This window comes from Chiroxiphia lanceolata, chromosome 3 (assembly GCF_009829145.1).
Source record: "Chiroxiphia lanceolata isolate bChiLan1 chromosome 3, bChiLan1.pri, whole genome shotgun sequence".
In the NCBI taxonomy this organism is placed as follows: Eukaryota; Metazoa; Chordata; class Aves; order Passeriformes; family Pipridae; genus Chiroxiphia; species Chiroxiphia lanceolata.
This window is the reverse complement of record NC_045639.1, coordinates 55,413,723-55,427,047: the sequence shown is the minus strand read 5'-3', so window position 1 is coordinate 55,427,047 and position 13,325 is coordinate 55,413,723. Positions and strand designations below refer to the sequence as shown.

The 13,325-nt window shown below is 38.6% G+C and overlaps 1 protein-coding gene across 4 annotated transcripts in view; it reads left to right on the top strand.

Annotated features, from left to right (window-relative positions):
* The window catches only part of AIG1 (androgen induced 1), a 122,315-nt gene that overhangs the window by 34,401 nt on the left and 74,589 nt on the right, over positions 1-13,325 (top strand). For 2 of the 4 annotated variants that reach the window (XM_032683272.1, XM_032683274.1), the window contains exons 2-3: positions 2,523-2,678; positions 10,458-10,559. In XM_032683272.1, the coding sequence (XP_032539163.1) occupies positions 2,523-2,678; positions 10,458-10,559 (258 nt within the window). Of the gene's footprint in view, positions 1-2,130; positions 2,252-2,522; positions 2,679-10,457; positions 10,560-13,325 lie in introns of those variants that run through there. The other 2 variants (XM_032683273.1, XM_032683275.1) reach the window with 2 other exon arrangements.

The window sequence follows — 13,325 nt, the reverse complement described above, 5'->3', positions numbered from 1 at the left end:
GTACTAGAGTGAATGTATGTACATTATTTGTATGAAGAAGCTGGAACTGTTCCTCCCTGAACACTGTACAATTTTGTCATTGTCTCTAAATGTTCTCAATAAAAAATGCAGTTTTCTCCTATATGGATTTTCATTTATTAATTTTTTTGTAGAATACTTTACTTCATATCTACTCTCTGAAGTCTTCGGATACTTTCTTTCCTTTTAGGAGTTTTCAGTTATTCCCCGTGATATCATTATATTTTCCCTTGAAGCTCTGTGTTCATAACAGGATACTGGGGAGAGAAGCTGTTCAGTTTCTGATTGATTAGTGGATGTACAATCTCAATTCCCTTGGAAAGTGGGTGTGTGATTGTTTGAGTCTGTGCTTCTTTCGAGAGGGACCATTTCAGGGAATTGCAGTTAGAGCTGCAAACAATCCATTAGTCACTCATCCAGCCCTGCCAGCATAATACTGTTCTCTGTAGTACATTATTGAGTGTTTTGTCCAATACTGGTTTGAGTGACTCAAGCCATGAGGCTTCCACCACTTCCTCTGAGAAACCATTTCATGGTCTGACAGACCTCACTGTTAGGAAATATTTCCTGGTACTCAGCCTAAACTTTTTAACACTCAAATTGATCTCATTACTGTTAGGTATACTCTTTTTCCCAGTTCTGTCGTCTTTGACGTTCACACTCTTGAGTGAATAGTAGATGGTATCATATCTCCTCATAAGTCAAGCAAATGCGTAATTAATTCTTCTATTTCTGCTCTCCAAATAGGCCATCTGTTTGGTGGAAGACAGGCCGAGTATGGGAAAATTTTTTTCTTCTAAGTGCTTTTTTCAAACAAATAATATGAAAAAGTGCATTAGGAGTTCTTACGTAGCTCCAAGAAGTCCCAACTTATATTTAAAAGACTTTTCAGAAATTATGTAGAAGATGGTAACTTTTCCAGGAAGTCATTTGAAATAGTAATACCTTTTTCTAGCACAATATACAGCTCAAGTGCTAGTAGTCTGTCACGTTTCATGGCTTCAGGGAATGTTTAGTAATGTTGGTTCATCTATTTATCAAGCAAATTATATGTAGCTACAGCGTGGAGAGAGGAGAGCAATGGTAGCAGAATTGCAAGAAGATCCAGGAGCCAATTGAATGTCTGTCGTTCATGGCTTTACAGCCAGAATTTACAAGTATTTGGGTCATATAAGGACTGCTGAGGAAGGAAATGTACTTTAATCCATCCGATCATTACACATCTCTGTATTTCTTTCTAGTAGCCAGCATCTGTTTGGTATTTCTTTCTTCTGTCCTCCTGCTTGCCTTATTATAGTGTAAATTCTGCAAAGATATATGCATATAATAAATTCTATTTTGCAGAATCTGGGAATGTACTATTCTTATTTCTTAAGGATGGTCTGCTACTTGGTCAGATTCTCCTAGTCGGGGAACACTTAGATTTATAAATAAAACTTCTAAACTAGTACTCCATACTTGCTTTGAAAAACATACAGTATGTATTTTAAGCATATGTTTATGTTTTTTGATTAATCACTGTGTAATTTGAGAACCAAGCCCATGTTTTGTTAAATTTTTTACCTGAGATTACCTGATGTGTGTGGCTTGTGACCCAGGCTTCCAGCTTGGGGAGTAAACAAGCTGTGTGCACTTCCTCTGAACTGTACTGGAAAGGATATGTGGGTCCTCAGGCAAGAGCATTCCTGAGCTAACTTATTAAAATTTTAGTAAGCTAATTAAGGAAGAAAAATGCAGTGATCAAACTAAGATTGGTCAAGTTTGAACTAAATCAGTGGGTTCAGGTGATTAAACTAACAATTTAATATCATATATAATCTTATGATATTGCACACAAATACGTAAATGCAAAAAAGGAAAAGGCAGGTAAATAACAGTCTGCCGTCAGGAAAGTGAATAAGTCCTGAAGCTTTCTCATTCTGTCATTCACTATCTGAGAGGAACTAGAGATAGATTTGCTGAAGCCCAGGCCATGTGCTAGGTCTCTTAGGAAGTCTCAGGCACCTCCTTCACCTCTGAGTGGGGTGTCTGGGGCAGGCAGAATCTCCAAGCGAGACCTCCTTTCACAAGGGAAAGAAATGCTCATCTCTTTTCTTTCCTTTCTTTTCACAGGGAGCATTCCTCACTTTTTCCGCCTCAGAGGCAAATGCAATGACTGTGGGGATGAGTTGTATGGAGTGGCGCAGGAAGGGGTGGCTGCAGTTCAGTCCCCGGCGGGTGGCACATGTCTGAGGTGAGGGTGGGAAGTCCCACCTCTGGAATGGTCCTTCCACTCACATTGATTACCCCCACAGATGAGGAGTAAGATGCATGCAGGACTTTGAGTCTAGAAGCACACGTGGCTTTTATGTGAATTAACTCTACCTGTATTTAAGGAACTGATGCATTCCCACTCCCCATGTCAATTCCGTGGCAATATTCCTCATATGTGCCTGTGCCCAACCTGCTCTCTGCCAAAGATCTGATATTCTCTGTGTTCAAGAGTGTGTTTCCCTTCCATGCAGGTTATCCAGGCTGTCTTCTTTGGGATTTGTGTCTTGACCGACTTGTCCAGTCTTCTCACTAGAGGAAATGACAGTCAAGAACAAGAGAGGCAGCTGAAAAAACTCATTTCCCTCCGTGACTGGATGATGGCTGTTCTAGCTTTCCCAGTTGGAGTGGTAAGTACAGTGTTAGTCTATGCATGTCTTTGCAAACTGGTGAACGATGTTACTTTTGATTGTTTTCTGCCTGAACGGCTTTCCCACCTCTATACAAAAGACTATGCAGAAAGGGAAAAGTGGTAGAGTTGATTTTAATTTTACTACTGTCTTGTTTTTCACAAGTGTAAGGAAGCACAAGTATGAGGAAACAACACAGTGTGTTGCTGGAATAATCTTTGGGTCATTAAAAAAAATTATATTATAATAAGAACTTGATTGTACAAGTAATTTCAAATCTGTATAGTCCCAGCAGCATCCTGAGACTCAGTTTAGACTTTTTCTGCACCACATGTCATCATCAGGAGTAGTGAAAGTGCTGACTGTGGCATGTTTTACACTATAATGACCTGATGGAAGTTTGGGCTGTAAGCCATTTTGACATGGGCAAGAAGGGAAGCAAAAGTCCAGGTTGCTCCCTGTTAAACCCATGGGGGATTCAGAACTGACAGAACTGGTGTAGGAAAAAAGGGTTCTGTCAGTAATGTAAAAAAACATACAGAAGGTATGTAAAAATGTGATTTTTACATGTTTTTCAAAAGAAAATGATTCTTTGTATCAGGTCCTGCTCCACTGGGGCATTGCACGTCGCTTTCACTGGCAAGAGGTGCTCAATGTCTTTACATGTCTCATACCACACACTGAAAGCAGCTGAAAATCCAGAATTTCATGAGTTTTTACATAGAAGTGTAATATGTGTCAGTCTAGTTCTAAGTTGCATTAGGTTACATTACAAAAATGTGTGAACATTTCGTTAAAAGTATTGTTTTTATTGTAATTCAAGATCAGTCTTTAATTATTTTTTTTTATTTCAGTGTACAATAGTTCAAAATAAATTCACTAGAAGCAATTTTTTTCATGGTAGAACTCATAGAAAGCTGTACGAGGTCTTTAAAGTTGTACTGTCTCACAAAAGCTGATCATTCACTGTCAGTTAATGGCAGTTAACATATCAATCTGTCATTCATAATTTCATATATTCAGAGATGCTTCATTAAAATTTCACTGTTTATGTGGAATTTCACAATAAGTGAAGAAATACAGAATACTTTTGCAAAGTTACAAAAGGCAAAGCATATATGAAACACTGCAGGTACTTCTTTCATAAAAACACAGCTGGTAGCCTTCCCTTATTGTACTTGCTGGCCTACCTTTTAGGAGCTGCCACAATTCATGTTGGGATAGCGGACTGCAGTTTTCCAGCCATGGTAGAAGAAACTGGATCAACTAATATAGTTATTAGAAGATCCATGCATAAACAAGATTGCAAATATATATTTAATGGGTGCAGAGATTTATATGTTAATATAAATCATGCCCCTCAGGATTCATGGTTTCTTTCCTGCCACTCTTATAGCTCTGAACGGTGTTCCTCCACTCCTGCAGTGCCCCTGACCTTGAAACTTTTCAAGATGTTGGAGAATTTTAGCTTCACTTTGTCTTAGCAATTCTGCACATTTCTTTCAGGCTCTGTTTCTCTTGCCACCCGAAAGCGAGGAATCCCAGCTAGCCATTGCCTGCACTACAGTTATCATTGCAACATTTAAAAGTTAGCAGTTCCCAAGAGATGTGTTGCATACCTGGAGCTAGCTACTTTCCCAAGGGTTTCATACAAGAACAACTTAAACAAACGAACGTACAAATGCAGAAGATAGTATGGCCATGCTCATTGGACAGATGCTCTCCATTTCCAAATGTGACCTTTCTGTGGTGAAGGGGAGCAATTAATTACCACATATTATTTCACGTTACTTCTTACAAAGCAAACCTAAAAAGGTTCTTTTCGTTGTTATTTCTACTCCTGACTACTGGGAGACAAACAGCAGTCATGGCTGGGCTTCGCGAATGAAGATTTGGGGAGGGCTCTACCCGCGTTTGTTACAAGCACACTGGTGGCTGAAAAGGCCAATACAAGATGGACAAGTCCGGTTGCAAAAGGCACAGCAGAAAGACTCCTTAGGTGGTATATTCTGCAACACATGATTCTTTCTGCGTTGTCTTTTCTCCTCAAGAGTGATCCTGAAGAGTGATCCTGTGTGTGTTCTCACAGCAGAACTTCATAACTTAAGACTAGTCTCAGCTCCTTCCTGAAACCTGATTCCCTCCAGCAGCAGAGATCTCACCACACACTTGCCAAAGCCTGCCCAGTGCCTGAGGCACTGCTGTTCACTGGAGGCTTTACTTCGGTGGGATTAGGGGTAGGAAGAGTTCAAGGCCTTAAAGTAGCAAATATCTAACACTGACTTTGTTGTCTGAAGATCTATTTATGTGTAAGAAAAAACCCGGTGAAATTTTGCTATGATGGAGATTCTCGTTAGACCTCCTTTCCTTGAGACTCACTCACCTACTTGGAGCTTCTCAATGGTTCCCAGTAGTGACACAAGGGAACCTTCAGACATAAAAATTGGGCAGATGTGAATAAAATCTTTGTTGGGTTCTAATGTAACAGCAGTGGTCATGCTTAAGTACTTGTCAGTTACCTTAACATCTAAATTATTTTTATTGCTTAGTGTTTTACAAGGGGCATGTTTAGGGAATAGTGCAAATACTGAGGAATATTTTAAAACCTACTAACTGTAGTTTTTCAAGAGCAATTCACCACATTTTTTCTTGTATTTTCTGCTTACTGAAGCCCTTGAGATGACTTGTTCTGAAAAACAGATGAGAAAAGGGATTCCACTCCCAAGTCAAACAATGGAGTGTGAAAAGAAATGTAACAAAGTAAAGTTTTTCATTCTTAGTACTTCCTAAAAGAAGTATTACATATAAACCATCTGGGAAGTCCGACCACCACCCTCCTCCCACCTTCCAGAGGAGGGAAAAGAACCAGCCCAAGGGTAAATAATCTCTTTGGGTGGCTTCGCAACAAATAAAGTCTTGCAAACAAATCTTGCAAAATCTGTGCAGCAAATCACATCTCTCCAGTGTTGTGATATGCATTGTATATCTTCAGGGGCTCAGATAAAACTGAATTGCCAACCTACTATTTTGATCAGAAGCATTAAGAAATAAACATGAACCTCTTTTAAGGACATAATGATTACTGTATACTTATTGTTGCTCTTTTTAATAGGACTCTTAAGAGAATGAAATCAGAAATCAAAGCCTTGTACCATGAAAAGTCTGTAGGCGACACTTCCTAGCATTTTTTAGTTCATTATAAGCCTATGATACTATTCAAATGCCTAAGAGATTGGGAATCATCCACAAAAGAAAATTGCTTGCGTAGGCATTTTAGAAGTTCCTCATCAGTTCTCATCTATAATTACTTACACTTGCCATCCCTTTATCTGTGTAAAGGAGATATATATTGGGAGTAATTTATACTACTAGAGAAACGTGAGACATGCTTAAAAGTCAGAGACTACACCAGTGGTTTAGACTATCCTTCCTTTTTTCTGTTTGTTCGACATATATCACTAGGTTGCCAACTTTCTGTGGTTAATTACTATTTTGTGTAAACTGTATATGGTTTTATCAATATGTTTCTTGTAATTTGTATAAAACAAGGGGAAGAAGAGATAAAACAGGCATTTCTAGTTTTTAAAGACAGTTTAATAGAAATAGGTGGAAGAACAAAAATTGAAATTATTGCACATTAAAAGAGAGATTGCTGCCTACAAAATTACAAACTCTACAACAGACATTTTATATCGTATAGCATTAATAGCTTTGTTTGGGTCTGAGTTACTGGCTAGAATTACCTCATTTTTTATGTTATACTTTTATGTTTCTATAAACCTGTGATACAAAGGAGAGAAAGCCAGGCATACTTTATTTTCTGTTTCTCTGTACTGGTACAGGTAAAAGGAAAGCTGATCACCCTTCTGTAGATCATCAATAATGCTAATTTGTGATCTTATGCCAAGAAAAGATGTCTAGGCATTTGCTGCAGTTTCCTAGTTACCCCATTATTGACTAGACTACAACATACTTTTGTTTCCAGAACTGACTCAACCATGCCAAAATCTCTCTGTTCTGGATTTTACCCTTATCTGTTGTGACAAGGTGACCTGTGATGGTAACATCAGTGAGTGGCGGTGCAATTGTCTCCTGAAGTCTATTCTGCGAGAGGAGTCTTCCCATATTTTCATTTCTCACTCCTTGTGATTTCCTTCGTTGACTCCTTTCAAATCCATTTGGCATATTGCTGTACTAGCACTAGATCCCACCTAAAGCCAGTACCATGCCAGTTTGTGCTTACTGTGGTTTCTGCCTTCACCAACACTTTTCTTCTAGATGTGATGCCTTTAACCCTCAAAAAAGCTCACCAACAATATATTTACTCTCACTGTTAACCGCGAGTGTGTTGAGGGATAGCCAGAAAGCTTACCTTTAAGTGTGTTTAGAACAAATTGTGTCGAGGTCATAAGGGGTTTTTATCTTTGTCATGAGGCCATCCAGGAAATGACTGAACTGAACTGTGCAACCCAGCCAAAAAGAAAAACACAAAGTGTAGGAAAATAAAGTTCCACTGGGTTCACTCTTCGTTTGCATAACATTTCTTGATTGGACTCACGTAAAAGTGCTAATTATACAATTCTTTTCATTGGCTTTACTTTCTTACTTTCTCTTTGCTTCCATTTGTAGTGTTTTGCCAAGCCACATGATTTCTCTTTTGAATCACCATCCGTTTCCTAACTTGTCCTTTAAAGTTTTTCCCTTGGCAGGGCCACATGCTCTTCTCATGTCCTCTGAAGCTTCAGAGACAGAGGACAGACACTCAAGGAATATATCCTTAAGTGGGAGGACAGTGTTTTGTTTTCAGCCTTATTTTTTTTTCTGCTGCTATGTATTTGTTTAGCAGTCTTTCAGATGCCTGTAATAAGCGAGCTGTTCCACAGTTTCGGTTTCCAAGGTCTACTTGCAAAGTTGAGGTTCCGTTTGGTCTGTAATGACCAGGACCCTAGATAAGTAATCATTAGAAACAAAGAGAATCATTACAGACCGCAGATAGGTTAAGTAGCCAATGAAGGACTTATATGTTGCTTAACCTTATGTTTAACAAAGTAATTGCTGGCTTTGGAAAGCTGGCAATCCTAGGAGGCTCCTGTGCAAAGAAGCGTAAAAGCAATTGCTAGTGCCTGTTCTCTTCCTTGAATTCCATGCCTTGAGTTTGTCTGAAGGGGAAGTGGAAGGCTGACACTTGTGCCATTTTGCCATGGGAACAAAAGAAAATAAAATGTTTGGCTCCCTGAAATTTGTCTGCATGTGAGCAGCCTGTTCAGCCTGGCATGTGAGGGTAGTACTGTGGCTGTTTCCAAAAGAGTGATGAATTGTGCCACAAGGAAGGCAGCATGAGTGTAAGAGGTGCAGTTTTGTTTGAGCCTTACACAGACGGTGTAAAAAAGCAGCTCAATTGAATCGTAGTCTGGCACTGCATGATCGTGTGTGATCTTAGCAAAGCCCAGCCCAAATGAAAGTCTGCCAGTAGCAAAATGTAAGCATGGTATAGGTTATTTAAAAGTACCAGACCAACAGTTGCTCATTAATCAAAGTAAACAAATTCAGAAGCAGCCAAAGTAACTATGTAGCAAGTCCTCATTATACTTTTTTTTTATCCAAAAAGTTCATTTTTATAGTTCATTTTATCCAGATGAACTAATTGTAAGGAAGGGTAAGGTGAACCATTTAAACACTGGAAGGAATCTTCCCCAGGGTGTTGCATTGGTCTCATGTCGGGTCATCCTCTGGGACAGGTTAGTTCTGTAACACATTGGCTTTTGCGCACTTCCTTTACCTTATGTCTGCCCTGTGATAGTGCTTTGCTAAGCAGCATTTGCCGTCTGTAGTTCCAGATGGTTGCAACCAGCTAGGCTGATCCTTTTCCATCCATTGGCTGACTTTGGTTAAAGGACAGATGGCATGTTTCTTCTTTTCTTATGTTTACCTCTATTGTTTTATTCTGCTCCACACAAAAATCACAGGTCAAAGCATACCAGCTTTGTCATATTCGGTGTAATAAAGTTCAACCTAATTCTGGGTGATTTTTCTTCCTGTAGGACTTCCTTGGAAAACATTATCAGTCTTGGTCTTCATATGCCTGAGATGTTTTTATGTCCCAGTTGGTCTTAGCAGGTTCTCAGAGACCCACTGTGATAATGCATGACTTCTAGGAAGCCTATAGAGAAGAGGATACTTTGCTTCCATTTTTCCTGCTGTTCAGCTATTCATATCTTGGCACTTATGTGTCAGCAGGTGCGTAAAGAGCTAGGCTCTGCCAGTGCCAAGACTGGCCCAGAAGAGAGATTTCTTGTGGGGTACTTTACACTTGCAATATTTTTCGGGCTGTCCATCATAACCTATTTTTTTTTTTTTCTGGCCTCTGTGCACTAGTCAAATAGCCTAAGTTTATTCTGAGCAGGCACCAATTGCTATCATAACAGATGGACAACTGTGTTGGAAACCAAGAAACTATGTACTGTATGCACACTGAGTGTACACTGAACCAGTGTACTGGTTCAGGTCATTCACATAACTGACTGGCTGAAGTCTGCATGTCTGTGGTTAGAACAAGATGCCATTGATTAACTGCAAACCTCAGTTTTAACTTTCCTAAGTCAGAAGCATAGGAAACAACTTATGCCTGCACTATTGCACACACTAGTAATTCGCTGACCTTGCTGTGCTCACCCCATGTTTCTTTCACTTTCTTTTACTGAGCCCCTAAATTAGCTGTAAGGTCATGAGCCATATCAGTTTGGATGTAACTGAATACTTCCCTTCTGATCTCAATGAAAGTCTTATCTGTTGATTCTCAAACTTTAAACTTGGATTTATCATTACTGTGTAGAGATCCCCTGTACACGGCCATTGAAAAGCTCTTTGTCCAGTTATTGGGTTTTACTGCTATAAACAATGTCTTTTTTATTACTAGAAAACTATGGCTCAAATTCAAGGTAAGAAAGCAATGGTGTTTTAATTAGAAAATTACTTACCTGTCCCAGCTAAGGTAAGCTAAAACCATTATTTCTGTAAATTTTTGTGGATTTATATTGTCTTTGACTTTCAGACATAGGATATGTTTAAAGAATTTGTGCACACTTTGGAGAAAATTTAGCCTAGTGCAAACTTTACCTGAGACGTCTGTCCTGTCCTCAGTCTAGAGGAAATAATGGTTTTTCTCTGAGATCCTGGTAAATAGTCTCTGACAACAACCAAGCCACATTTCATACTGACAAATGAGCAGGATATTAGAACTATTTTCTGTGGATCCCAGTCCATGAATTGTGTGGAGAGTAGTCAAAGGGTTATTTTTTTTTTAATGCTGTTTCGATGGCTAGCACAAATAAGTGCAAATATGAATTTGTATGGTTCTGTTGAGGGGTGAATGTTTCATCTTTATATGTTCTATGAATTCCAAGTGATATTTTACCTGATTTTCCATTTGTTTTGTATCCCATTAGTGGTGAAATATTATTTATGTGCCACATCTGCTACTAAACTGTAGTATTCAGTTGTAATTTGGCCGTAGGTATGTAAGTAAAAACATGAGATTTTTTTTCCAGGCTGAAAGTCAAGGGGAGGAAAAAAAAAAAGAAAAAAAGTTAAAACCTCTGTGAATTCAAAGAGTAAAACAGATTCACACTGTTGATTAGAGCAGTATTTGGTCAAAGAACAATGATGTCCATGTCTATCCATAATCATTTGCTGAATGCCCCATTTTGCTACCTATAAAAGTGTAGCTAATTGTTCAGAAGCATATATTTAAAAATGTCTTGTCTTTTTTTTTCTTCTTAGTTTGTCGTGACGATGTTTTGGAGCATCTATATCTATGACAGGGAACTGGTTTACCCAAAGCTACTTGATAATTTTATACCAGCATGGCTAAATCATGGAATGGTGAGTAAAAGTAATGCAAACACTTTCTTGCGTAAAGAAAAGTCAAGACTCTGATTTCCCCGTGCATGACTCTGCATACACTTAGAGCTAATGCCCTCAGAAATGATTAAAGAACGTGGTTTGCAAGCAAGAGTAAGATCTTTCCTTCCTTGACTCCTTGAGTCATATTTGAATCTTTATTAGCTTGGAACAGTGGAGATTTGAACTTACGTGTCTTACATCCCAGGCTAGTTGTGGGGGTCAGCTGTTTTCCGTGATAAGGTAGTTTTCTCAGAGAAATACCACCCTGGTCATGAGGAAATTTAATCAAAAGAGACTTCCACAAAACAGAAGTTCTGACTTAGACAAATCTTGCTCTAAAATGACAGAAACACTTAATTGAAAGATTTTTTTGGCATTCTACCAAAATATAATTTATGATGGAAATGTTTTCATTAAAATGTTTGTTAAAAAAAATCTGCTTTTGGACTTGTATGTTTTTAGAAAAAAATTGAAATAATTACTGATTTCTCAAGCACACCAAACTTATGTAGCAGAACCTGTATCTGAATATTTTTAATAATGTGAAATTGTGCAGATTGAAACAGTGCAGAGTTTTAAAATTGCTGCATTGGTAATCATAAAGATAGTTTCTTCACAAGAAATCTGACCTTTTAATCCCTCTCTGGTATGTCAAGTCAGACATTCTTTCTCTCAACTATATGTTTAAGTGCTAAGGGAAAGATAAGGCCACACTTTGTCATCAGGTACTTTCTGCTGTTTATGCAGCATTATGCAGTGTCGTGTTTCCTTCTCTAGTTACATCTGTGCAAAATGTTTCATTGTTACTTTGTTCTCCATATCAAGGCACGGCAAACCATTTGGCACTGCTGTTCATTAGTAGATGACAGCAGAGCTCATCCTTAAGGGTGTGAGTCTTGTATCACCACAGCAGATCAAGATTTGTCCACTACTGCTGGGCATGATAAATTGGTCCTTTGCAGAGTAGGGCAGATGGCACTGCTGTTCCCTAATTTTTTTGTAAAAGGCGCAGTACAAGCGTTGCTGCTGACAAGAGGAGGATCAGCTTTTACTAGATATTGTTCCGTTTTATGATGTTTTAAAAGGAACAGCATGATATTATGTGTGTGTAGAGCACAGAAAAGAGTCTGATGACTCCCGCTGTGTTTGTTCAGGCTGTGTTCCCTCGAGTTTTGAGGTTACAATCTGAACACTTGCAAACGCTGCCAAACCACGCATACCTTGATTTTTTTCCCCACAACAGATCAGTGGCAGGTCTGATGACATTTCTTCCAGGTGACATTCCACATACTGGAAGTACCTAACCTGTAACATTTTTCATGAATTGTGAAGCAGTTTTATGTTGTTGTGTAGTGTGAAGCAGTTGGCAACAAACAACTGTGTATATTCAGGAAGTCTTCTCTCTCAGCCGCAACTGAGAGGCGACTCAAGCTCACGTTGCTTTGTAGAAATGTCTACTTGCCGGAATATATGAAGAAGGCTTTTTTATTTGTGATTTTTGGACATCATAGAGTTTGCTGAAATGTATTGTATGCAAGCATCTTAGACTTTTTTTCGACTTGAAATATTGTAGAAAGCATTTTTGAAAGACTTTTGTAATGGAATTGTTTTCTGCATCAATCTCCATTTATCCAAGTGTTCCTTTAGCTCAGTCACAGGGGAAGATTATGGCTGTGGGCTTTTCACCACATTTTAGTCACATTCTTTCTGATATTTTACTTATCATTTTATCCTCATCAGCTTTCATACTAATTAGTTCTGATGCATTGCCCATAATAATATGAAAGGTTATTAAACTACCTTGAGAATGCCAGCACTTCACTTACTAGTAGTTACAATTTTGACATTGGCAAATTTTAGAGAGTAAAATTTTCACCCGTGGGAAATGGGTAGGACCTCTGGGAATACAGTTTAGAAAAGTTGGGATCCCTGGCTGTTTTTTTATACTGAAATAAACATTTATCCTCATGTATTTCTTCACATCTTGACATCAGCTGTGCACATTCAGTGATAATTTTTCTGAATGCGAGGGTGGCCGTGCTGGAGCCCAACCTTGTACAACAAAATTCACACAAGAGACTCATTAGCCTTGGCAGAGTGAAACCTGTCAGTGAGAGGTGAGATGTTTTGCCTCTGTAGCACTGCTGATACATCCCACTTTTGTGTGAGCTTCCCCTGCAGTACCTGGTGCAGCTCTTAGGAATCTGACCGCAAATGTTACTTAACCTGTGAATACTCTTTCCAGGTTTTTTCACAACAGTTTCCCCAAAAAGTGTATTTAGCACAAAAAAAAGCCCTGACAAGTGGAAAATGTAAAACTATACATTTTTCGCAGTAAAAAGATTCCTAGTTTACTTGAAAAGTCATATTTTTGAAAGTTTCTGGCAAAGGTATTATGACCAGCTGTAACAACTTGCTCAACTGTCAACATCAGCCTTCAAAATCCATACATAGAAAAGGAGTGAGAAGTCATGAAATCTGGCTGTAATAATAACAATCATATTTCCATTAGTATTAGAATATTTGAGAGTGTTCATACTTTAGAATATTTGACAGTATTCATACTTCAAAAGCATTTTAAGGTGGCTATAAAGAAGGCTGTATGCAGAAACTGTTTGAAAGGCTGCATTAGCCCAAGCAGAAGAGGTTTGGGCAGCAGTGTCTGCTGCTTTTTTAGGTTATAATAATTAGTTCTCATCGTCCTTTTTCTTCTCCTCCTTTCCCATCCCTTCTCTACAGTTACAA